Source organism: Pristis pectinata, chromosome 1, assembly GCF_009764475.1.
Source record: "Pristis pectinata isolate sPriPec2 chromosome 1, sPriPec2.1.pri, whole genome shotgun sequence".
NCBI classification, from domain to species: Eukaryota; Metazoa; Chordata; class Chondrichthyes; order Rhinopristiformes; family Pristidae; genus Pristis; species Pristis pectinata.
This window is the reverse complement of record NC_067405.1, coordinates 76,137,953-76,164,444: the sequence shown is the minus strand read 5'-3', so window position 1 is coordinate 76,164,444 and position 26,492 is coordinate 76,137,953. Positions and strand designations below refer to the sequence as shown.

The following is a 26,492-nucleotide window of genomic DNA, read 5'->3' as shown; positions in this document are numbered from 1 at the left end:
TTATCCAAAGTACGTGTCATTTTTCATGAATAGTCATTTGTTTATATACTGATTGTGTGCCAGTGCACATTGAAGAGATTACTTCCATAGCACTGAAATATGCACTTCAGAGAAAAATTACAAAGAAGCCTCAGTCAAAGAAAAATCACCGGACAAAATCAAGCATGTGATGTTCCTTATGAAACAGGAAATAATTCAGTCTATTCGGTACTTTCTATTTGGTATTTAATTGGGCGGCTCAGTGATGCAGCTAGTAGAGCCGCTGCCTCACGGTGTCAGAAACACGGGTTCAATACTTAACTCAGGTGTTGTCTGTGTGGAAGTGAATGGTAGAATCTGGGGTGGGGGTGACGGGGGTAATTATTGAGAATATGACAAGAATTTTTAAAAATGGGATTAATATAGGATGAGTGTAACTGGATGGTTGATCATCGGCATGGACAGTGGGCCGAAGAGCCTGCTTCCGTGGTGTATCTCTCTATGAATCTAATTACTTATTAGTTCTTCTTGGATTTGGCAAATAGACTATAAGAAAATCACCAGTGATCTCTAAAAGAGAAATTGAAAACTTCAAAGTTTTACTAGTATTTTTACTGACTGGACAGATTATTGTCAAAGATTTATCTATGTGTGGATATCCCAAGTCATAATTACTACCATTTTTGATGCTATAAGGATCATAGCTATAACAGTTAGTTTAAAAAAAAGTAATGTAATAACATTAAAATAAACCATGAAGATACGTGGGCTATTACTTTAACAGTTTCTCATTTCAGAGAGAAAAATGCCCTTATCACCCAAATATTGCCATTTACGGCAAGGGTTGCAACCTTTCATGTTTTCCACAAAGTTTAACAATATAAATTTATAAATTTGTATATAATTTTAGCTCTAAAAGGTCTGGATTGATTGGGGAAATCACCTCACTAAAAGAATGTTTGAGCTTTGAGAAATGATTTATTTCCCATCAGTCTGTGAGGAAATAATTATGTGACAACTCAGCTGTCCCATTTCATATCAAGTGATCAAGTTGGCACTCTCCGTCTACTCTTCACAAATATATTTTTCTCCTGTAAGTTAAACATGAGATGATACTTCAAAATCATTTATCCCAACTCAGTTTTCTGTTAGTTAGCCAATCCTCTATCTATGATAACATATTATCCACATATAAAATAATAATTTTACTATATTAAAGACACTCCAGTCTAAAAATTGAAACCACTTGCACTCATTTATTAACAAACAAATCATTTTAAAACTTGTTTTAGTGTGATAGTGACAATATTCTGATGAAATCTCACCCATTATGAAATTGGAAATGATGCTTCCAGGCATAATTCATCACAGCATGCCTAATGTTTTCCTGGCATCATTTATGTCAACATGTGTGACACTCATCTCTGCCTTAACAGCAGGAATTGGAGCAATATCATTCAACCTTTAACTTTGTTTTTTTAACTCCCAGTAAAACATGAAGCAAACTCCACAGCAAGCCAACAAGGTGCAAATTAAAGGAAGCCTATCAGGATAACAATGTGTAGCCATCTGTGCCTGCCTGCCTGAATTCTTAGTGCTCAGTATATTTTACTCATTATTATTAGGTGTCACAGTATATATTGCAGCAATGCATAGCAAAGATAAACACAGCAATCTCTGCAGAGTGACTGGTGGTCATCGGAGGTTCAGAGCCACTCGTGGCACTGGTCTTAATCTGTGCAAATGGTCATGGGGAATGTTGTTTGCCCCCCTCCCCACAATTATTTTGATGGTAAATTTTCCAAATTCATTATTTTAATGGGGAGTTCTCTTGTTTAGGCAGTACCACTAAACACAGCACCTATTTAAACACACTAAGTAAGGGTGTAATCAAATTTTTAGGCATATATGAATGCAAGCTTTGCTGTTACATGATCATGATTATGCAAATTCAAGAGCCTATAAATGTATTTTTTACATAACTGCAAGTTAATTCAAAACATCCTCTCAATACAGGTTGGAGTCATCCTCTGTAATTGATCTAATCAAGCATTGGCTTGTGCTGTATTCAGTTCAATGGAATGCAACATAACCAAATTTCAGAAGTGAAGTTTAACATGGAGGGGCTAGAATATGTGCACAAATAGTACAAGTCACTGAGGACAAATTTCTACCTTGCTTAGGCAATTGAAATTTCTCTGAAATATAAGTAGGGAATTTGATGTTAGTGAATTTAGCAAATGAATCTTCATTATGCTCTATAAAAAACACTTTAAAATCTCAATTTTGCAATATTTCACAAACATACAATAAATCTACACTAATGCATCCATGAATTAAGACTGTTTTTACTTCACTTACTGCACACTATAAACATGTATGCCATGGGGAAAGGGGTTGGGTGCACAAGGTGCCACTGTAATAAATGTGCAGTATCATTCCAATTAGCTGAATAATAACAACATATTCAGTTGATTATTCTGATTTAGACAGACAGGTAGAAAACAACTGGGAACTAGCAGTCCAGATAAATCCAAATAATCTAATCAAATTATTTTTCCCCAACCAACCAATTACAACTACAAAATAAAACAATTAAACTATTCAGTTTTAATTTCCTTGGTTGGAAAACTGTATACATCTGAAAAAGAAAGTCATGGCATGTTGGAAATATATCCAAAAGTTTTTCACCAAGCACCTAATTGCTTTGGAGTATGTGGCAGGAGTCTCGTTTCTTTCCTACAGCATGCTTTTCCATTAAGCCCATAGGCTTAGCTGCTACAGCTCGTTGTATGACCCATGTTCCCAAAGACCATTTTGGACTTTCAGGGATATTTTCATCACCCTATCAGCCTTCGAGGCTTCCTGACCTTCTTAACCCCACAAAGTTTAAACCTTGAGTACACCAATTTTTATCACAGCAACACTGCCAGACCTGATCTAATAACTGTATGACTCATTCACTCTGCCCCTCTTCCTTCTCTGTAAATCTTATTTCCAAAATGGCTACTTTGTTCTTCTTTGGAGACCAGTCTGTCTAGTTATAAAATTTCTCCTGGTTACCCACTCTGTGATGATCATCAAAATGAATCACCACTGGCATGCATTTATTTTAAATTTGGATCAGTAAAAAAAATGTTGGTGGCCAGTAAAGTCTTTTAGAAATCAAATACCAGATAGGCTGGTTTTATAAAGTCAAATGAAGTATTCTTCAATATCTTTTTACTACTGGAAAAAATGCATGATTCCTTATTTGTGGTAAAATGTGGTTTGTGAGCTGGTCCTTGGCTACCTATGTTTGAGGTGATTCCTTAAAACAAAATCAAGATCACATTTCAATTCTGCTTTGAAATACATATTCTCTGATAGGCTTGACAAAATAAATTTGGCCTTAGTAAACAGAAATTATTTTCATTTTAAAATAACTTCATATATATTAATCCATTTCATTAGAGGGAGCAATCCAAGCAACATCACAGATTTATTGCTAAAATTAGTGAACACATAAATTTCAGACCACTAAGGCTATATAACAATTTTCAGAAAGGGTTACTAAATTATTGGTGAGATTTTAATTAGCATGCTATTGAAGTCATAGAGTCATGGAGTCAGAATTGTACAGCACAGAAACAGGTCCTTCAACCCACCACTTCAATGCCAATCTTTTTGTCCATCTACACTAATATGTTTGTCCACTTTAGGTCCATATCCTTCTATACTTTGGCTATTTCAGTGGCTATCTAAATGTCTCTTAAACATAGTGATTCTATCTGACTCCACCAATTCCTCTGGCAACAGCTCCAGATATCAACCACTCCCTGTGTAAAATATTTTCCCCTCAGATATTCTTTAAAACCCCTTCCTCTCACCTTACCCTCCTATTTTTGATACACATAGCATGGGAAAAGGTTTCTATCTTCCTTATCTATGCATCTTATAATTTTATATATCTCTCAGCTTCCTTTGCTCCTGGGGAAATAAGCCCAGCCTATCTAATCTCTCCCCATAACAAAAATCTTCCAAAACAGGCAACATCCTGGTGAATCTCATCAGCACTCTCTCCAGTGCAATCATGTCCTTCCTATAGTGTGGTGACAGGAACTGCAGATAATACTCCAAGTTGGTCTTAACCAGTGTTTTGTAAAGTTACAACATAACATTCCAACTTTTATACTCTACACCCCAACCTATGCAGGCAGGTGTACCATATGCTTTCTTCACCATTGTACCTACCTGTGTTGCCACTGTCAGGGAACTATGGATTTGAACCCCAAGATTCCTCTGTTCATCAACATTCTTTAGCACATTGCCATTTACTGTATATGCCCTATCCCTATTTGACATGTCCTATCCCTATTTAATTTCCCAAAATCCATCACCTCACACTTGTTGGGATTAAATTCTATCTGCCTACAGTCTGCCCAACATTCCATTTAATCTATATCCAAGTGTAGCCTTGGACAACCTTCCTCCCTATCCAAAACACCAACTTTCATGTCATCTGCAACATTACTTATTATTCCTCCTACATTCACATCACAAACAACAAGGGTTCCAGCAACAATTCCTGTGGCACATCACTGGTCACAGACTTCTAATCAGAAAAGCATCCTACCACTAGTACCCTCTGCCTTTTAATACCAAACCAATTTTGGCTCCAGTTAGCCAGCACACCTTGGATCCCATGCATCTTAACCTTCTGGACCAGCCTACCATGTAGGACCTTGTCAAATGCCTTACTATAGTCCATGTAAATAATATCTACCATGCTGCCTTCATCAATCTTCTTCATTCATCAACCCCTTCAAAAATCTCAATTAAATTACTGAGACAGGATTTCCCACATACAAAGCCATACTGCTATCCCCGATCAACTGCTAGCATTCCAAATGTAAATAAATCCTTTCCCTTAGGATTTTCTCCAATAATTTCTCTACCACTGATGTAGGGCTCACCAGCCTGTAGTTATCTGACTTATCCCCACTGCCCTTCTTATCAACCCTTATGCATCCCATGACATCTAACACCTCCTCCTTCTTAGTACTGACCTGCTCTGAATCATCCACATATCACTCCCGAACTCACTGTCTTCCATGTCCTTCTCCTTGGTGAATGCAGATGAGAAATATTCATTTAGACTTCACTCATGCCACCTGGATTCACAAATAACTGACTCCTTTGGCCCCCAAGAGGACCCACTCATTCCCTGGCTACCCTCTTGCTCCTGATATACTTATCGAACATTTTGGGATTCTCCTTAATCTTACTTGCTGAGGATATTTCGTAGCTCCTTTTTGCTCTCCTAATTTCCCTTAAGTAAGGTTCTGCCATTTATAAGTGAGATCAGTAGTAAATTATTAGCTTGCCATTCCTCATATATGTTTTAAAAGAATTGTGTAGAAAACACACACTCTGAAAAGTCACAGAAATCTCATGAATTTCATGTGTTCCCTATAGTCAAAAATTGATGTATTTCATTATGTCAGTCTGACTTCAAGGAGTGTCTCTGACCATAAAACAAAATCCCCTATCATTTCTGCTGGAGCCCCATAATTAACAATAGCAGATTGTGCCAGTTATCAGAGGATAAAAAAAATACACCAGCAAATATTAAAGAAAAGTGTCACATTATGCACCATTGCTATGCTTCTGTAAAATAAAGATAAACCATTATAAACTTGGTTTCTCACTTGTGAAATAAGAGCTCAAATATATGATTCAGTATTTGGCTGCAAAATATCTGTAGATATTTATTCTTCTGGATTTAAGTGATTCCCATTTAAGACCAATTCAGAAAGGAAATATAAAAACTGCTACAGGAAGATAGAGGGATCCTGAAACCCAAAGACTGGCAACCTCTTGGGTTTCTCCAAGATAAAATAACACATGGTTAAAGTATATAGCAGAAGACTGTAATTACAGCCATGGAGAAACAACATTTAAGTAAAAAGTTTAGAATTATCAATGCCTACAATGTAAATGAAAAGTATACACAAAAAATTAATACCTTTGCAAAAGAAACATCCTTCTTAATGCATGCTAAACAGTATGATCTCATATAGATGAACATTGATACTTGAATATAAATTAGTTAAGTATATAGTTAAAAGAAATAGTCTCTGACAATTCAATGCTTTTGCACCAAGCCTACAGGAAGCAGAAAGTTCCATTTCCAAGTAATGCCAAGCTAATTCTGTGGGATAGAAAAAAATATCTTTGATTGGTTGGTGTTTATTCCTGGAAACAGATTTTCGGCCAACGAAAACCATGTTTAGAAAAAAGTTTGTTCCACTTTCAAAATGGATGGTGCATCAAGGAGAAGAAACTATAAATGCCAAGTTAAGGTAAGAAGAAAAGGGTTAGGATAGAGAATAATATTAAAATGTTAAAATTTTAAAAAAGGTGACAAGAGAAAATAAATATATAGGAGAAAAAAGACATGATTATCATTAGCAAAAGGTAATTATACATCAAAAATTGGGTATTAGATTTTTAGGGAGCAATTTAAAGCTAACCTATACATCTAGAATCTGAGGAGATCAGGCATGATACTAGATTTTCATACTGCTTGATTTAACTTTCTGTTAAATTCACAGCCAAATAATGTTGGGCTAAGTCCAAAACCAGCATTCCATCTGGTCCCGTGGGTTTCCTGTTTGATGAATGGGTATAAAATGAGCTTCCTATGGTTAATATTTCTGTAATTAAGATATTCCTTATATTTGAGTAGCTCAATTACTGTTATGCTCTTCATTACAATGTTACAGTGCATGTGCTCTAACACCATTCCAACCAGCTCAGTGGGGCAGGTTTACTATGAACCTGCCAGCAGCAGCCTTTACTTAGAGTATAATTGACTACAGAAATTCCCATCAGTGAACACAACATACTATTTTCTACCGCAAGATTAAATAAACTGAGAAGCTAAAAATAAAGACCATACAACACAAGACAGTCACTGCACACAAAGTAAACTGTAACTTCTCTAAATTACCATTGAAAGACATACCAATGGTTATGTCAGTGGTGCTGTAGAGAAAGCCTTCAGCTATGTAATATATCAAACAAGACCATGCCTGAAAACAGCAAGGCTCTACACAGTTAAAATACAAATTTCACATACAATGAAAAAGAAAGCATAAGAATAAATACACAGTCATCTGAACTCACCAGATTTGGCTATATCATATTGTATTACTAATATAAAATATCAAAATATCATATTTTGGGGATCCAGCACCAGGTTTGCACCTTTTCAAGAATATTATATTTCTTTTTGCACAGTGCCCAATTCATTTTCTTACAAGTATAATCCATTTTATCAACATAAATCTGGTTTTTGTGGGTGCACAATTTATAATAATGTGGGTATTTTTTATTTTGTATAGCGATACATTGGGTAACATTACTTAAGCTTGATTAGCCAGGTGAACTCCAGGGTTTTTATTCTTTATAATATTTGATAATTGAATAGACTTGGAATGCCCAAGGTATGTAGAAAGGTACTTGCTCTTGTATGGCAGTCATCTGAACTCACCAGAATGTGTCCTGAGATGACCTGTTAGTGCATCTCGTCGTCTGCAGGCATAGCTGCAGAATGGACATTTGAAAGGCTTTTCTCCTGTATGCAGCTTAACATGCCTCAGTAGGTTTCCTTTTTGGGTAAATGAAGCTCCACATTGGTTGCAATGGAAGGGACGTTCACCTGGAACACACAAAACCAAGATAACACACCTGCAATCAAAAGCAGACTTCAAGGGAACCAGGTGCTGAAAATATTACCACAGTATATATTACTTGCATTGTAGCAGCATTCAAGTGCTACCTTGAGAAACCTCCCACAAATGAAACCATCTCTACAAGAAATAGCTTGAAGTTCAGCTAAGAGGCATAAGGGACCCATAATTCAAATAAAACGGAACTCAGTTTTATGTGCAGATTTAAATGCACCAGTAAAAAATGTCCACATGACATAGAGGCTATGATTTTGCTTATATCATCAATTGTCATTAATCCCAGGAATATAGCTATTTTGATGGTGCCAGTGGTATTATTTAAAGCACAAGTCCAGAATTCCATTGTAATAGGCTATTTATTGAATACTATAGTCTGTAATTAAGAGCATATAACTTTTGGGATATGATCAACAGACAGCTTGGATTTAAACAATATAATCGAGAAATTGGATTGATTAGCACAACTCATGAAAAAGTCGATTTAACCCTGTGTAGATCACACTTACGATCACTTCAGGTGAAATTTCGCCCATTGCAAATTGGGCTAGGCAGTGCTGTGCGTCATTCATGTTGGCGCTCATTGAAGGACACCATGATTCATGCATCACCCATTTTTACCCTTACCAAATAAGTTCAAGATCAAAGATGCAAACTATGACCTTCGTGAAACAACCAGGAAGACATTGTGCTACTTCATTGCTTTATTGTCCTTTAAAGGGAACTTGGTAGAGAATGGACTGGGCATGTTCATAAGGCTCTGCTGGCTACTCAAACTCCTTCCAAGTTCCACAGAGTGTACTGCAACTAATAGGGAGTGCTTTCTCTAGCACTTAGTTGTTGAATTAATTTTACAATGGATAACTCAGGTGTGACACTACTGGCAGCATTCCATATTAGTTAAGGTATTATTTTGGCTTTTACCAGCCAAAATGGATTAGGAAGCAAAGACATGCCCCTTAACAAAGAATCTGCTCCCACAGAGATTTCAGGAAAATAGCACCCTCTCTGAACCTCTGTAATGAACAATGTTCTTGTCGGCTCAGGTTTTCCAAAGCTATCAATGAGATGGATGACATTCTAGGGAAGTCCTTCAGCCATGTTCTCAGCCTGGATTGCTCTCTCTGTTGAGGTCAAAGTCATGCTGACTCTTAAATTCCTGGCTACATAGTCTTTCCAATTGACCATAGTAGATGCCTGCTGTGATGCCCAATTTGCTCCTCACTGTTGCGTCAGAGAGGTCACCCAGGCATTGGGCTGGATAAACTCTGATGTTCAGGGCATTTTCAAATTCTATGTTTGTGCAATGCAATGTTGAAGTTGGATGTGTCAGAGGTTAGATTCCAGTGCATCTGACCTCCCACTCAGCTGCTGAACTCACTATTGAGTCCAAAGAAGATTTTGGATAGTACTGACAATTAAAAAAAGAGCGAAGGATTTGGTGGCAAAGATTACCCCTATATTTCCCTGGCTCTTCACAGCAGTACACTCTCCAAACCAGGATGGTGGTGGAACACAATACTGATGAGATTTTGTTGCCTGATTCCAGCTGAGATTGTGCCCTGTTTTTCACACTAAGTGCATGTGGTAACATCTAGTACATTGAACACAGGAGCCACCAGCAGAGGAACAGCAGCATTCAGACCTGAAGTCTATGAGGCAGAACTTGATGAGCAGTAAGAGGAAAGCAGTAGCTAATAGGTGATGCTCCTAAGCAACATCAGCTGAACAGAGGCCAGCATTGAGAAGGGACTTCCTAACAGACAGACACTTTTCATCAGGATTATGCAAACTCATTGTCATCAAGTACAAATTAAGGGACTGCAGTTCTTATACCAGCATGGAGCAGCAGCCAGAAGAGCCTAGATAACACATAAAATCTCATCACATCCTGTTGTGCCAGTCCACCTGGATGAAATATAACTCACAAATACATGAATTCTTTCTCCAATTAATCTAGGGGCTTGCTTCAACATTTCTGCATTTACTGATAATGGCTTAAGAACTCAAAAATAAGATATGAGTATTGATTGATTCATTGTGTTCAAATTGTCACTTCTGTGGGAGACAATTGTAGCTACGTTGTGCCAGTCCAATCTTAATGGTAGGCCTGGTCGGTCTCCTGATGAGACAGTGTTTTCTTCCAGTAATGCATCTTTATGACTAGAGTTTACACATTTCTTTGAGTGGTTTCTTTGTAGGAGCTGTCTCCCTTTGCACTGCAGGGTCATTCTCTTCCATGACAGCCACAGCACAAGCTTCCACTTGTGGCTGCACTGCGAAATGTGGCTGTCGGGGCTGAACATAAAGTGTCAAGAGATGTGTAAAACCAGGAGAGGTCTTGTCAGGTGTGACACAGGTCTTAGCCCTGGTTTCTCAGAGCAAGCCACCCTAACATCATTTCAAACTGGAGATTTACTAACTTTGTGATTCTATAGCTATCAGGGCTAAATGCGCACATCAAAAAAAGGTAAAATCCAATTTCTAGGCTTATATGTACTTAAGTAATAGAAAACAGAAACACAGTTCTTCATATTGTGTTGCTTTTCACCATGCTCTCAAGTGGCATTTCAAATGTTTATGTAGAAAGTAATTTATGATTCCAACCAACTGCAATTTGCAGCTTTATCAAGCCACCAGAGTGACAATCTGTGTTAATCCAGTCATTACTGTAATCAGTCATTTGGCCAGAGGCTTCAAGGTTGAAATAACTATCGACGTTTATAATGTTTAAAATTTAAAATAAAACATGTATAAATAAAAAAGCACAAGATTATCTTGAAAATCAAGTGTGTTTTTTGTCAGCACTTGATTATCAAATGGACCTGACTTAACAGTTTATAACCAAAATGCTGTCCATGAACAAAAATGCTGAATTCTGACATGCCCCTAGCAACTTAATTATCAAATCATTGAAATTTGGAATTTGGTTTATTATTGTTACATGTACCAAGGTACAGTGAAAAACTTATCTAGCATACCGTTCATACAGATCAATTCATTACACAGTACATCGAGGTAGTGTGATGATATTGAGTGTACTATCTGAGAGCTCTAAACTTAAGTCAAGACTTCAAGTTCTATCTGGCATAAGTATCCTCACTATAGGCAGATTATACTGTATCAACCTGCACTTCAAGGACTAGCTTACTTCACTACTTTAGTCTCTACCAAAAGGTCTGTCAATAATCACTATTTCCAGTGGTGGGTCCCTCCTCCCAACCAAGGAGAAGATACTTCCAGCTAACAAAGCTGTTTAAACACAGCTTATTTTGTTTTAAGTGAGACGTTTAATTCTAATAACTAATTCCTAACAACAACTTGTAACTTACAAAGGATTTCCAAACACAAGTACAATTCTTACAAGCTAAAACGTCATAGCAGCAAGTTGCAGATAAATAAGTTGTCCATCGCAAAAACCAAAGGCTGAGGAATGAATTCTAGGTCTTCATTCTGTAACCCCCTTCTCTCTGTCATTTCCTCTACCCTGACTGCTTTCGAACATTTATACTGTTTTTTCGCATAGTTGACATCATTGGCATTGTGATGTTTTTTCAACCACATTTTCAGGCCAAACTGGAGTGTTTAATTAAGTAAAGGTGGATCCCATTGTTCTCTTGTTTATGTTAAGAGACTGAGCAGGGAATATTAGTTAGAAGTTTAATTTAGCAAACAACAAACATCTTGAGCCTTGGACAATTTCTGCTGATTTTGCAGAAACGATTTTAGCTTAATGAGCAACGACTTCTTGACCTTTGGACAGGTCATGCTGCTGTGCTAAAAAGCTGAAGTTAGCAATAAGCCTTTTTGAGGCCTGGAAGGTGAACATCCATCACAGTATTACAAGGTAAAACAATAACAGAATGCAGAATAAAGTGTAACAGCTACAGAGAAAGTGCATTGCAGGTAGACAATAAGGTGCAAGGTTATAACGAGGTAGATTGTGAGATCAAGAGTCCATTTTATCATACTAGGGGACGGTTCAAGAATCTTATAACAGTGGATAGAAGCTGTCCTTGAGCCTAGTGGTATGTGTTTTCAGGCTTTTGTATCTTCTGCCCAATGGGAGAGGGGAGAAGAGAGAACGTCCAGGTGGATGGGGTCTTTGATAATGCTGGCTGCTTTACCGAGGCAGAGAGAAGTATACACAAGAGTCCGTGGAAGGGAGGCTGATTTCCGTGATGTGCTGAGCTGTGTTCACAACTCTCTGCAGTTTCTCGCGGTCATGGGCAGAGCACTTGCCATACCAAGCTATGATGCATCCCAATAGGATGCTTTCTATGATGCATTGATAAAAATTGCTGAGGGTTGACGGGGACATGCCAAATTTCTTTAGCCTCCTGAGGAAGTAGAGGCACTGGTGAGGGCCATGGCCGCTCATCATATGGTTAAATGATACCAGTTAACTACAACAGGTCAAATTAGATATTTGGAGAACTGAAATAAAAGAGGGCCAGGGCCAGAAATTTGACATGCAGCACTGGTTCTTTCAGTATTACATGATTTACAATCTGATAACAGCCATTTCCGGGTCATTTTTTGTTGCTCCAGAAATTTGATCAGGCACTTCCTGGGTGATTTCCACATCAGATTATACTGTTCCTTGTAGAATGTTCCTTTCAAAATGTTGCCAGGGAAATTAGTCCACATCATCCTTTGAACAACCAATGTTGACCCCATTCTCAGAACTATAAATTGATTCATCTTCCTTTGTTTACGTAGAACAGTACAGCACAGGAAGAGGCCCTTCGGCTCACGGTGTCTGTGCCGAGCATGATGCCAAATTAAACTAATGCCTTCTGCCTGCATATGATCCATATCTCTCCATTCACTGCATATTCATGTACCTATCCAAAAGTCTCTTGAATGCCACTATCATATCTGCTTCCAATACCACCACTGGCAGTGTGTTCCATACACCTACTACTCTGTGTAAAAAAAACTTGCCCCGCACATCCCCTATAAACTTTCCCCCTCTCACCTTAAAGCTGTGCCCTCTAATATTCAACATTTCTACCCTGGGAAAAAGATTCTGGCTGCTTACCATATCTATGCCTCTCAGAATTTTATAAACTTCGGAAAGGTCTCCCCTCAGCCTCCAACACTCCAGAGAAAACAATTCAAGTTTGTCCAAGGATAGGGATAGCTCTTGCCCTCTAATCCAGGCAGCATCCTGGTAAACCTCTTCTGAACCCATTCCAAAGCCTCCACATCCTTCCTGTAATAGGGCAACTAGAACTGTACGCAATACTCCCAAGTTCAGCCTAACCAAAGTTTTATACAACTGCAACATGACTTCCTAACTCTTATACTCTATGCCAATAGTGATGAAGGCAGGTATGCCATATGCCTTCTTTGCCACTCTATCTACCTGTGTTGCCACTTTCAGGGAGATATGAACTTGGACCCAAGATCCCTCTGTACATCAATGCTGTTAAGGGTCCTGCCATTAACTGTATACATTCCCCTTATATTTGACCTCTCAAACTGCAACACCACAAACTTGCCCGGATTAAGTTCCAAGTGCTATTTCTCCATCCATCCTTGTAACTGATCTATATCCTGCTGTATCCTTAGACAACCTTCTTCACCATCCGCAACCCCCACCAATTTTTGTATCATCTCTGAACTTACTAACCACCCATCTACATTTTCTCCAACTCATTGATATGCATCACAAACAACAGAGATCCCACACTGATTGCTGTAGAACACCGGAGTGATCAGTGTGGGATCTCTGTTGTTTGTGATGCTGACTGTTATTCTGACTGGTCACAGACCTCCAGTCAGAATAATATGCTCCCACCACTACCCTCTATCTTCTGAATCCAAACTACCAATTCACCATGTATCCTGTGCACCTTACTAAAATCCATGTAGACAACATCCACTGCCCTACCCTCATCAATCACCTTGGTCACCTCCTCAAAAGATTCAATCAAGTTTATAAGACATGACCTGCCCTGCACAAGCCAGGTTGACTGTCCTTAATTAGCCCATGTTCTTCCAAATGTGAGTAAATCCTATCTATTGGAATCCTCTCCAATAGCTTCCCTACCACTGATGTGAGGCTCATGAGCCTATAATTTCCTGGATTATCCCTATTTCCCTTCTTAAAAAAAGGAACACATTGGTTACTCTCCACTCCTCTGGGACTTCACTTGTCACTAGTGAGGATACAAAGATCTTCGTCAAAGCCCCAGCAATTTCCTCTTGTCTCTCTCAATAACTTGGGATGGATTCCATCAGCCCCTAGGGATATATCAACCTTAATGCTCTTCAAAAGACCCAACATCATCTCCTTATTGATCTGAAAACGCCCTAGCATATTAGAATATCTCACACCGATCTCAGACCTAGCCTTGAGCAGCAATGCACTCTTCTTTCCATCCCTTGATAACAGTTAACCCACGAATATTGTTTTTCTGTATCAAATAAGTGTCCATCAGCAGATTTAAATTGTTTGCTCCAAAAGGAGTGTCTGTTCTTCTGTGAAGAGCATTATCCTCACTTAGTGCCTGCTTTGATGAGCAAAAAATAAGGATTGAATATGTGCAGAATCTAGGATGTTGAGGCACATGCTCATAAAACAGGTAATGCAGGGTGTCAAAGGCATCGAAAATGCAAATAAAATCTGGAGTTCATTGCAGAGGAACAGAAATGAGAAACAGAGAGATTATGTTAGATCTACAGGGCATTCATTAGAACTTACCACTTTGCACAGTTCCACTCTCCAATTTACAAAAAGGATAAAGGTCTATCAAAAGGTGGTGAGTAAACAAAATTACAAGGAAGATACTAAAATTGAAGACTTTATAAGTATCAGAAAAGAAGCCAATAAGATGCGCCTCTTTTCTATAAAGACTCAATTAATCTAACAGAAAGAGGTGTATAGGGTAATCAAAGTGAAGATGTTTCCACTTGCAAAGTTCCAAAACTGCAAATTTTAAATAGAAGATAGTCACTAACACATTTCAATAAGGAATTCAAGTGAAATTCCTTTACTCAAAGCGTGTTAAAAGAACTTACTACCCAACATGGAACAGCAAATGTGAACTAAAATGGATGCAATGGAGGGAAAGCTAGAAATGTTGAAAGTGTTGCGTTGATCAGGTTGGAAAAGATAGAGTGGACTAAGTTTGTTTATGCATAAATGCCAGCAAAGATTTATTTCATGCTTTAAATTGTATGGATCGTATTTTACAATGGTGGAGCACCTTCTGGCATGCACCAATTGTTAAATTTGTTTGTGATTATTTTTATTTATTATATATATACAATATATATAGTTGAGCATAAAGTTGCCGGAAGCATGAGTTGGTAACAGCTTAGCAAATGAATAAGACGTCTGAGACCGGTGAACAATAAGTTCAACAATGTAGCCTGATTTAGCCAATGAGGTGCAAAGGATGTGAAAGACACAGAAATAAACCAGATAAGAATGAATAACTAAAGTAAAATTAAGTACAAGTAGACAAATAAAACAAGGGAAAGAAAACCTGGACAAGGAGAGAAAGAAAAAAAAGACAAGAAACACTAATATAAAGTTTTTAGATCCAATCATACTAGACTAGCCTTGTTGCCCAGAATTATGATCTGTGGTTCCTGCAAGCCTATGGTTAGTTGGATTAGATGCAGACTGTCTATTTTGTTGGCCTTCCACATCCAAGTCCAGCAGCAAAGTGTTCATGTTTAACTCTCTAATCTGCTTATCCTTTTGTCAATTTTTACACAGCTCAAGTAGTGATCCTGAATTATAACCTGTTCTTCAACTGAGCTCCTAGGACCAGGTACTCTCCAAGCACAATCTTTTGTCTGGTATTTCCTCTGCTGTTTATCTCAACATGGGTTGCAACAAATGGAGCCTCTCACCTCTCCTCAAATATCCTTTTGAGCCAATGCAAGATGTTCCTCCCTCAGCAACAGGCAGCAATTATACTATTTCAGTTGTCTTTATTCTGCTTACAAAGGATACCATCTGCTTTGTCACTTTAGAATTGCCACTAGCTTCAAGGTTCCATGCTCAGCATCCTAGATATCTGTCTGAAACTGTTTAACCTTAAATGCACAAAGACCAAGAATGTCATATTTGTTAGAAGTGATCATTTTCAATGTTTCCTTGTTCTCTATCTCACTTGGATCCCCTCTTACTCAGAACACAATGTCACACAAAACCTATTGGGTCTCTGATGTATGATTGAGGTCTACAGCCAGACCGAAGGCAGCAAAATTTACTTTGTAGAAATATTCAACAAATCGCTTTCACAATAAAATGATCCAAAGAATGGTTTTAAGTGAACCACATTCAAAAATTCCCTAATTTCCACAATATATGAACTCATTTGAACACAGAATGAAATATCAAACCATCTGCAGCAAGTTGTCCAGATATTTTTCCCCTCCCTTATGTGTCAGAATGTCAACAAGCTCAATGGCTCTGAGGTGAGAAATTCAAGACAGAGACATCTTCAGCAGATGTGTCCGGCTGGCTCATGCTTGCTATCTAAAAATACCCTCATGATGCAGTCCAGATTTGAGAAGATTTGAAACTCCACTTTATTAACCTCTGTGTCTTTTAGTCACAACACTTTGAGGACCATAAACCTTTTTCACAGAACTTGTTTATGTGGGTATTTTAATTACAATACGTAATCCCTTGATATTAATGAACTGTCACTGTTTGAACTTGAGGTAACTTCCAGCAAATAACATCAGCATACTGGATTTTTATTTATCAATTTCATTCATCTTAGAAGTAAAATTCAATTTTAAAAGTAAAAGAAACCACCTACAATATAAATAGAACAATGCAACACTGCTATCGGTAGCATTTTTGGATGAAATAATCCTATTCTAACATTTGCAAAATTTTATTATCCAGCTTTCACACTTGCGAAAAAAATCCATGTAGTGCAACATGCAACAGTCATAATGTGAATGAATCCTTCCTGTTAATAAATATCTGGAATAATTCTAATGTCCAGTATTAGATGACAGTTTGGATTATAATTTGTGGGTTTTGCATTCCAAACTGAGGCAACATGAAGGTCTGTGGGCTAATTTTACTAAACGTTGTTAAAAGTGTTTGTGCAAGGACTAAGAGTAATTGTATCTGAAGACCCTTTGGATTCAGAGTTAACCTAATTGTTCGTTGTTTTTCCTAGAGGGACTCACCTTTTTTTTTAAACAAGTAAAGCCATTTTTAGAGTTATTTTATTTTGATATTTAGTAACAACCACCAGGTCAGTTGGGAGTCAATGTTCGGACAGGATCAAAATATATTTACTTTTTTTTTACATTCTTTCTTTTTAACAGAAAATTAGGTAATATGTTTAGACATGCAAGAAGTAGGAGAATAGGCCACAACTCTGTTCCGATTTAATTTCTGCTTCAACCTTTTTGAACAGCAATGTCTAGCCTCCATGATGGCAAGTAAATGCATATACTGTATGTTGAGATTTGTGTGTACATTTATTTATTCTGCAAATTAAGAGTCAAATATTTGCCACTACCAATGCACTACCAAAATTTATTCCATATTCAGTTTGTACAATAAAAAGGTACAGCATTGTAGATTTGTGGTCAGCTCACAGAATGTCAGGCACTTTTTGCAAAATAGACTGAAGCAATAATTAGCACTATTGTGTGGGGGTGACTAGTTTAACCCATGGGCAATGATTCAATGGCTTCTCTGAAGCGTGGGACTCAGTTATTTGAAATGGGAATGAATTTTGTGACTAATAAGATTATTTTACTTTTTCTCTTGTTCAATTCGATCATTTTAGTAGAATACAGTTAGGTATATTGTGCATAATGACTTGAGATTCTAGTTCACTTCACCAGAATTAAAATTATAAGGGACCTAGGTAGGATGAATGGGAAGGGCCTGTATCCTCAGTAGGAAGGTCATTAACTAGAGCCAATATTAAGATAATACAAGATCAGAGTAAAAATCTTTCCAGCACAATCATGCAATCCTTCTGAAGATAGAGTCCACCCCAGAGAGAGGGGGGGGGGGGAGGGAGGGAGAGAGAGAGAGAGAAAGTTCAGCATGTCACCGAATACTCTAACAAATTTCTACAGATGTACTGTTATAGGTATCCTGACTGGTATGGGAATTTGAATGTGCAGGAAGACACTGGAGAGAGTAGTTGACTCAGCCCAATACATCATGGGCACATTCCACTCCACCCTCGCCCTCGCCCCACTGTCAGTAGTATCTACACGTGGCATTGCCTCAAGAAGACAACATCTATCATCAAAGATCCCCACCATCCAGGCCATGCCATCTTCTCACAGCTACCACTGGGCAGGAGGTACAGAAGCTTTAAATCCCACACCACCAGGTTCAAGAATAGCTACTTCCCTTCAACCATATGGCTCTTGAACCAACCTGCATGACCCTAATCACTACCTTAGTATAGCAACCACTTTGATCACTTTGATTTTTTTTGTTCTAATTGCGTTCTTTCTTATTAAAATTGTGAATAATATGTTTGCTTATGAATGCTGTGTACGTGATGCTACGTGCCTGTGATGCTGCTGCAAATTTTTCATTGTACTTGTGTATACGTACTTGTGCATATGACAATAAACTCGACTTTGACTTTGTGAGAGAGAGAGAGAGAGGAGAGAGAGAGGAGAGAGGAGAGAGAGAGACTTGGCAAACCCTTGAGATGTGTTTTGCAACTCCAAGAAGAAAGGAAATATATTGATGATTATGAAGTCTTTAGATTCTCTGCTTTGCATGGTTGAATAGTTTGAATGTAGAAGGTGTGAAATGTGGGCAAATGAGGGTTGGAATACAGATACCAGTAGAAGGTTTTGAATACATGAGTTTATATTTGCATACATATGTGCATACAGCAGGAGAAAGGTACTATAGAATGGCACTGTTGTTTCTTCTCTTCCTAGGCAGCACCTCAAGTTGGAGGACAACTTTCTTCCACTATAATGCCATGAAATCCAAGGTAACTAATGAGCCCCATGTGGGATCCACAGTCTCTGTCATAGGCTAGCCAAGTGGAGTTTAACAGGGAAGGTGAATGGGTTAATAGGATCATTGTGCATTTCTCCTGCTATTGCATTTGGTCTCCATATGCGATATTGGAGAGATTATTCAAGAGCAAAGAGAAGTGGGAAAAAAATAGACAGTATGAGGCTGTAAAGTGGTGCAAAAATATGAACTGTTGAGAGAAGTAAAATCCTTCTCTTGAACATTAATATGAACTCATGAAAGTGTTTCTTTGGATGTAGCAATGTCCTAGGAGATAAACCCTATGCACTGACCACCTCAGAGACCTTTTCTTATGGTAATGGTGGTATAGCCGAAATAGAAGCAACATTCCATTCCACTCCATTTCTGTCGACAGCCTGGACTATAGCGCCAAAGGCTATACAGGAGAACCTGGGTGATCTTGTTGCATCTCTTCTGGTCACAAGAGACATTTCACAATATTTTCCCATATTATTTAGCCAGAGTAGATCATGTTTAAGAAATACTGACTGCCCTAAATGGAATGAATCAAGCCTAGTTTTCATACTCCTGTACCTCCCAAATAGGCATGAATCTATTGTAGGCTAGATAAGAGTAGTAACACAAAATTCACATGCATTTTGCCCCAGAATCCCAAATTCAGGTGCTATCAAATTTCTATATAGAACGGAATAATGTTCACCTAATTTTCCTGAGCTTGCAAGAGATTTTCACTATTCTGTAAAAGATTTAGTTCCACGAAATGGTGTTGCTAAAATATTCCTAGCATCATCATCTATATTGAAACCAACACCATGTTATTTTATTGTTAAACTAGTGAATCTTTGTTGACAAATTTCCATTATGAAATTTAAAAATTAGAAACACAGTTCCTGATAAGGAAAATGTGCAAATAAAAAAGGCATGTCAGAAAAGAACCAAAATTTGTTCATGTCAGATAAAAACATTTACCCAGACTTAGTTACCGATACATTAGTCTTGTAAAATACTATATCTGGCTAACAGACTTAATTTCAATTGGTGATTTGAAATGGAATTAAACAAATGCTAAAGGCATTGGGCCCAACTTTATCATACGGTGCCAACGTAATGTCATTTTTCTATATAAATTCTTTGTTTTCCTGTTTGTATCCCTTCTTCTTATAGCAATTCCTTTACATTTCAAAATCTTTCATGCTGTATGTGACACGTCCTGATATATTTTTCTTTGACCAATGGAAATGCACCAGGGTGACTGTCAGTCTGGTTCTAACTCTTTTTTGGGGAAGTGCCTGCACTTTGAACAGTGCCTCCCAGCAAGAAGGAATTAATAGGGAATCAAATATGATTAAATGGAAGTTTTATATTACCTTTTGTGTATAAAGTGTTCTACTTTATTTAAGTGGGAATGCTCTATTTCTTAAACCATGATAATATTTAGTAAACTAATTAATACATTGCCAATGGACTAACTTTTATAAATTATCAAATATTTTCAAAATAATGAAAGATCTTAAGCTAGTCAACATTGAAAGGGCATTTCTGCATATTAGTAAATTAGTATTAAGAGGACATTGGCCTGGATTTATCTCTAGATAAAATGAAAGAGCTTTTTTTGGGAAGACTAGAAAGTTATTGGAGCACAGACTCTAATGAGGCATTGTCTGTAACATAACATAAAAGAGAAGCAACTTAACATTTGTAAATGAGTATAAGGAACATAAACATAAAGAAAACTCAAGGAATAAGGATTAGGTAGCTTGAGTTGACAAAGTGACATTACTCTGCAAAACAACCTCCACTAGTGCTATAAATTCATCAATTCTAAGACTTAATAGTGCCCATCAACGAAGCAAGCAAGGTTCAAATTCTACTCTAAATTGTCACTGATTTTCAGAACTCCTAATGCATGGAAGTCAGACCATAAAGGATCTTTTGGCCTGTTTGCCCAACTAACAGACCAACAGCACTGGTAGAAATCATGGCTGTTGTTTCTGGCTGACAAAGGAAAAAGAAATATTACAAACATAGTTTTCTTGAAATATTTCAAGTGTTTCCTCAGCAAAGGTTATGGCAATTTTAGATTGCATGTTTGGATTTGAAAAACATTTCTTCAATACTTCTTTAGTACCGATAATTCTGTTTCCCTTCAATATTTAATGTCATTAATTTATTATCTGGCATTGAGAACCAAAGTATTAGATATCAGTAAGTTAGTAAAATGTAGGTGCCCTCAATACCCACCCACAGCAACATGAGCACCAATGGTCCTTAAATTAATCATTAAATTGAAATAATCAATATATAGTTGGGTATTTCCTGAGCACTTCTAACATACAGCAGCTGTGCTGAATATGTTGTTATACTACAGAAGATATCCTAATGAGTAGGATCCCCTTGGGCCATAATTTGTCTTGCTCCCTATATGCATCCTGTGGCCACACTAACTTCTTACAACCTCACAGGGCTAATTGAGTTCTAGGCTTCACAACCTCAGCCACCCTGCAAAACAGAGTGGCTTGCTAGTGATGATCCAGAGTCAGGAAGTGGATATTGAGACTCCAACCCAGAACATCCTGATGGCTTTTAACAGCTAGCATTTCATGATCAGGGATATCTGAAAATAGTTGGTAAATGTAAATAATTTTATAAAACGAAAAGTTATTTTAAAATTAATAAACAAAATAATAAATTAAGTATTCATATCAATTAAAATAAAGAAAATAAAAAATCCCGCACTTACCTTTCATTTTCAGGACAAGACCTTATTTAAATGAGTGGCTATGTTACCTACACTGGCATAAAGTTGAAGGGTTGGACCCTCAGCTCAGGATGTGTGTATCTCTTGGCATCTAACTGAATCCAGCAGGAGAGAAGGATAACAGATGCACTAGCATCTGATCTCCACATATTCCTTGACTTCCACACTACAATAAACAGGTGTGGAGGTCAGGACATGCTGATGTGCTAAGGGGACCTCACTGGAAATTCCTTTCCAAACTACCAATCACAGGGTTCATGGGTAGATAATGTACAATAGACAACTATATCATTATAAACACTCCCTTTGGTCAATGGATACCACAAGTATCAGTGACACCCATTCTTTTTATAGGCGTACTCTCAAGTAGGTTTTCTATAAGTTTTTAAAAATGTATTCATTTACAATATGTGGACATTGTTAGAATTTGTGTCAGGCCAATTATGTTAAAAGATAAGCTTAAGAATGTAAAGCAAGTGGATAAATTACAGACTGCAACAACCTCACTAATATTTACAATTGTTCTATTTAAAAACACTAATTCATTTCATAACACCTATTTAAAAGCTAACTGAATAAATATTTCACACTAACGAAAATCTACTCTGGAATTTGTAGGCTCTGATTTCAGTATATTTTCAAATATTTACCAACACTACTTATCCAGAACTTCTTAATACCAAAATTTTCGTCAAAATGCTAATGAATAACCAGCAATTGGAAGGCATATTTTGCAAGTGAGCAAAACAATGGATTAATACAGTTGGTGATCTGGGGATTCTAGATTTTGCATCATCTTTTGTTGATAACTATCGCTGTTGCAATTTCCAAGGCAGCAAAATTCAGTTTGGCTAGCCACGCTAAGTCTGCTTTACAGCAGGCTTAATATAGAGTGGTTGAAAATGCTAGATAATAATCTTAATTATGTCAGCATACACAAGTTTGTGCAACTTCAAAATGTTACAAAGATGTATTTACTCACAATTTCTACTTTATTGCACCACACTGGTGATATTTTTAATTTTAACTGTTGGAAAAATGTATCTATAGCTAAAAGTGGACCACAATTTGGTTCCTTTCGAAGTACACATTTCTTATCTAGTGTACGATCAACTTTTCTTTTAGCTGCTTACCAGTGTGGCTCCGCTTATGTACCATTAGAACATTGGGCCCAATGCAAACCATCCCACAGATGTCACACTTCAGTTTACCATTCGGAAGTCGTATTCCTCCATCGGCTTGTAACTCCTGCCCTTGGTTGCTTTCAGTCATTCCGTTGCTTTCCACCACAGATTCCTCCATGGTGCTCATTTCCTCTTTGCTTCTAGCCTTGTCCACCTGTTTAAGAACTTTTCCATCATCTTCATCACTGTGCATCTCTATCTTGATGGAGTTTGCTGCAAAGGCAAAAAAAATGTTTAGAATAAAAATGTGGTCATATACAGAAAGCTGTTCAAAGCTGAAGGAAAGGCCATGTTTTTTTTCTCATTCCAGTCCTTCCTCCTATACACACATGGTTGATAGCCATTTAGTAAGCAAAGAATGGTGAAAAGTATGCTTCAGACAAATGAAGTATATTTAACTAGTTGCAAACAGAAATTAATCATGAGTAGCTGTCATTGTGTAGAGGCACAGCATTTGTATTGTATTGTGTTTTTCAACCACTGATCTATTATTACCTGTGTGTCACTGAGGCAGTCCTAGCCATTTGTTTTTGTAGATATTGTGGTGTGCAGTTTCCTGCACCCACTGTCTGGGACAGCTCTTGGTGCATGTCTCAGCGGAATGCGATTTCTGGAGTGATGTTCTCAGTACTTGCAACAGCACAAGCAGCCAGCCCATTTCCCCCATGTACTCTGATAAAGATCTTTGTTTCATCCCACTAAAAAACATAAATAATGTGTTTTTTCTTTGCATGCCACAAAAGGAACTTTTGATTTTGAAAACTTGTTCAATTTGTTTTTGGAATCATAAGATTCAGATTGCATTTTATTAGTGTCAATAATTTTGCAACAAGACAAACATTTTTTTCTCTTGAAAATGCCAAGCGGAATAAAGGTACTTATAAACTGCCTTTAGCTTGATAACTTGGTACTTTAAGGATTTAAGTACTAGTTGTAAAAAGATCTTCTACCCACACAGAGCTGAAAGAGTGGCTGTTACAAAGTCATATTCCAGCCCTGTGTGTCGAAGGTATCTAATCCTTCTATTTCCCCGTTTATTTTTCCCAGTCCCTTCTTTCAACTGCAAGGCAGCAAGAGACAACAACTGATGCAAAGATGCATCACACATGCTATTGTGTATTAATACTTCAATGCACTGCACTCCTACATTTATCATGCACTTACAAAGTGATACCTCCTACACTATAACGTGACAAGTTAACAATAGACCCTTCCTTCCGACTTGTTGAAATTATCATACAATTCATTCTTAATTGCTCTCTGACCTGATCTTCTTTTAATTGAGCTTTGAGAGCTATATGACATACAGTAACTGCAAAAATGAAAGAAAACAGTGTAAACTTTATTCAGGTTAAAGCTCTGTGCTTTATTTTGTTTTCATTCATTATCAAAATGTACTTGCATTCAAAGCAACTTGCTAGATTTAATGTGATGAGCTCCATTAAACAAGGTCACTGAAATATGACCAGAAGCAGATTCCTGACTCCTAAGCAAAATTATCTTTTGGAGTTCTGGACAAGTGAAACAAGTTAAGGCTAGTTCCCATTTATTTTCTGCTGGAACACAATACAAAAACTGTAATTTAAAGCATATCATTGAATTAAATGGGAATTATGATAATTTTAAATTATATTAGAGGGAATGATATTGTTAAGAGTTTGATTTTCATGCTAGATTAACTGAATATCCAAATTCCAAAGTAATGCACAGAATTTACTTGTCTTCAGTATGATACTGGTGAGCTGATGACAAGCTCAGCATTTTACCCCATAAAGGCAAACCTGACTTTTGTTCCACAAGCTAGCAGAATGTGAAAATGTTATTGTCACCATGATAGTAAATGAGAAAAAAACAGTGAGTTGTTTAATTATTTAAAAAAATGTACAAACAATGAATGTTTAAATGTGAGTGCCTATCTATTCCATGGGGTTGGTTCAAATTAATTCAATGGGATCATTGTCACTTCTGAATCATTCCAGGTGATTACACTGACACTTGAATGGCGGTTTTGTCTTTTGGGTTAGATATTATGCTGAAGTCCTGTTGGCTGTTAGATGGATGTTAAAGATGCAACTGCATCATTCAAGGAACAACTAGAAGATCTCTCAAGTACGTTGGTCAACATGTATCCCTCAAACATTACCACTAAATATAGATTTTCTGGTCGCTTATCTCATTACAGTTATATGATTTTGTTGTGCAAATGGGCTGACACATTTACCCCAATTGTTATAAGTACTCTGCAATCTGCTTAGATCACAAAAAGTACTATGTAAATGCAAATTTTTTTCCGTCACATCTTTGGTTTGATCAAAATGACTCAATCAATGTAAGGGCAAATTAATAACAGACCAGAAATTAATGAGACCAGAAATTTGTAAAAATATGAAATTCACACAGCAGTACAAGTACAATTATTGATATAAGATACTAGGGAAGATGAACCCTGGGCTATCTTCATTAGTGGCACAGTGAGTGCCGCTGCCACACAATGCTCCAGCAACCCAGGTTTGATTCTGATGCAGAGTCTCAATCTGAAACGTCAACAATTCCATTCCCCTCCCCACCACCCCACCCCCCCGCCACCCCCACCAGATGCTGCTTGACTAGCTGAGTTCCTCCAGCAGATTGTTTTTTGCTCCAGATTTCAGCATCAGCAGTCTCTTGTATCTCCAGGTTTGATACTGATCACTGTTGTCGATGTGAAGTTTGCACGTTCTCCCTGCAAATGTGCGGGTTTCTTAAAGACATACCAGTAAATTAAGTGGCTACTGTAAATTGTCCCTCAGGATAATTAGCAGTACTTCATGGGCATTTCAGAGAGTATGAGTCAGAGGGAGATAAGTAGGGGAATGGGACTGATGAGAATGTGTGAGTGTGTAGGGGAAATATACCAGTATATTGCCTGGCAGATGGAATATTTCAGTTAGGAGAAGAGACTAGAAGACTGGGTTTGTTTTACTTGAAGCAGAGAAGGCTGAGAGGCGACCTGCTAGGAGGTATACAAAATTGTGAGAGGCATACATAAGGTAGAAGGCAAGAAATCTTTTCCCATGGCAGTGATGTCCAAGACTAGAGGGCAAAGGTTTAAAGTGAGGATGAAGAGGATTTGAGGAACATTTCATCCAGAACATGGTTGAAGTCTGGAAAACACAGCATTAGAAGTTGGTGGAGGCAGGTACTCTCACAGTATTTAAGAAGAATCTGAATGAACATTTGAATTGCCAAGGCACAGTAGGCTACCAACCAAGTCCTGATAAATAGGATTAATATAGATAGATACTTGATGGTCCGCATAGACATGATGGGCCTATTTATGTGCTGTATGACTCTATGAGCCTGACAGCCAACATAGACATGATGGGCCACATAACCTCCTTCAATATCTTAAGAAAAATATGAGAAATACAATATGAAAATAGTTCAAAACTCCACGTCATGGAGCAGTTGTACTTGCAAACTAGCAAAACAGTTTCTGATGAGCATATTCCAGCCAACAGAACTATTGAAAACCAAACCATTGAGGGTGAAGTCACTAAAAGGTCAATCTGACAACTACTTTGCCTTGTTTGCTCCCATTCAGACTCTCAAAATACAAAAATATTGTACACACCAATAAAAAGGGCGGCACGGTAGCGTAGCGGTTAGCGCGACGCTATTATAGCGCCAGTGATTGGTGTTCGATTCCCGTCGCTGTCGGTAAGGAGTTTGTACGTTCTCCCGTGTCTGCGTGGGTTTCCACTGGGTGCTTCGGTTTCCTCCCACATTCTAAAGACATACGGGTAGGTTAATTTGGGGTTTAAAATGGGCGGCGCGGACTCGTTGGGCCGGAAGGGGCTGTTACCACGCTGTAAATAAAA

The 26,492-nt window shown here is 37.7% G+C and overlaps 1 protein-coding gene across 10 annotated transcripts in view; it reads right to left on the bottom strand.

The window, feature by feature from the left end:
* The window catches only part of ikzf2 (IKAROS family zinc finger 2), a 158,154-nt gene that overhangs the window by 20,839 nt on the left and 110,823 nt on the right, over nucleotides 1-26,492 (bottom strand). For 8 of the 10 annotated variants that reach the window (XM_052025338.1, XM_052025305.1, XM_052025313.1 and 5 more), the window contains 2 exons: nucleotides 22,582-22,845; nucleotides 7,517-7,684 (listed from right to left, as the gene is read on the bottom strand). In XM_052025338.1, the coding sequence (XP_051881298.1) occupies nucleotides 7,517-7,684; nucleotides 22,582-22,845 (432 nt within the window). The remainder of the gene's footprint in view (nucleotides 1-7,516; nucleotides 7,685-22,581; nucleotides 22,846-26,492) is intronic. The other 2 variants (XM_052025368.1, XM_052025359.1) reach the window with 1 other exon arrangement.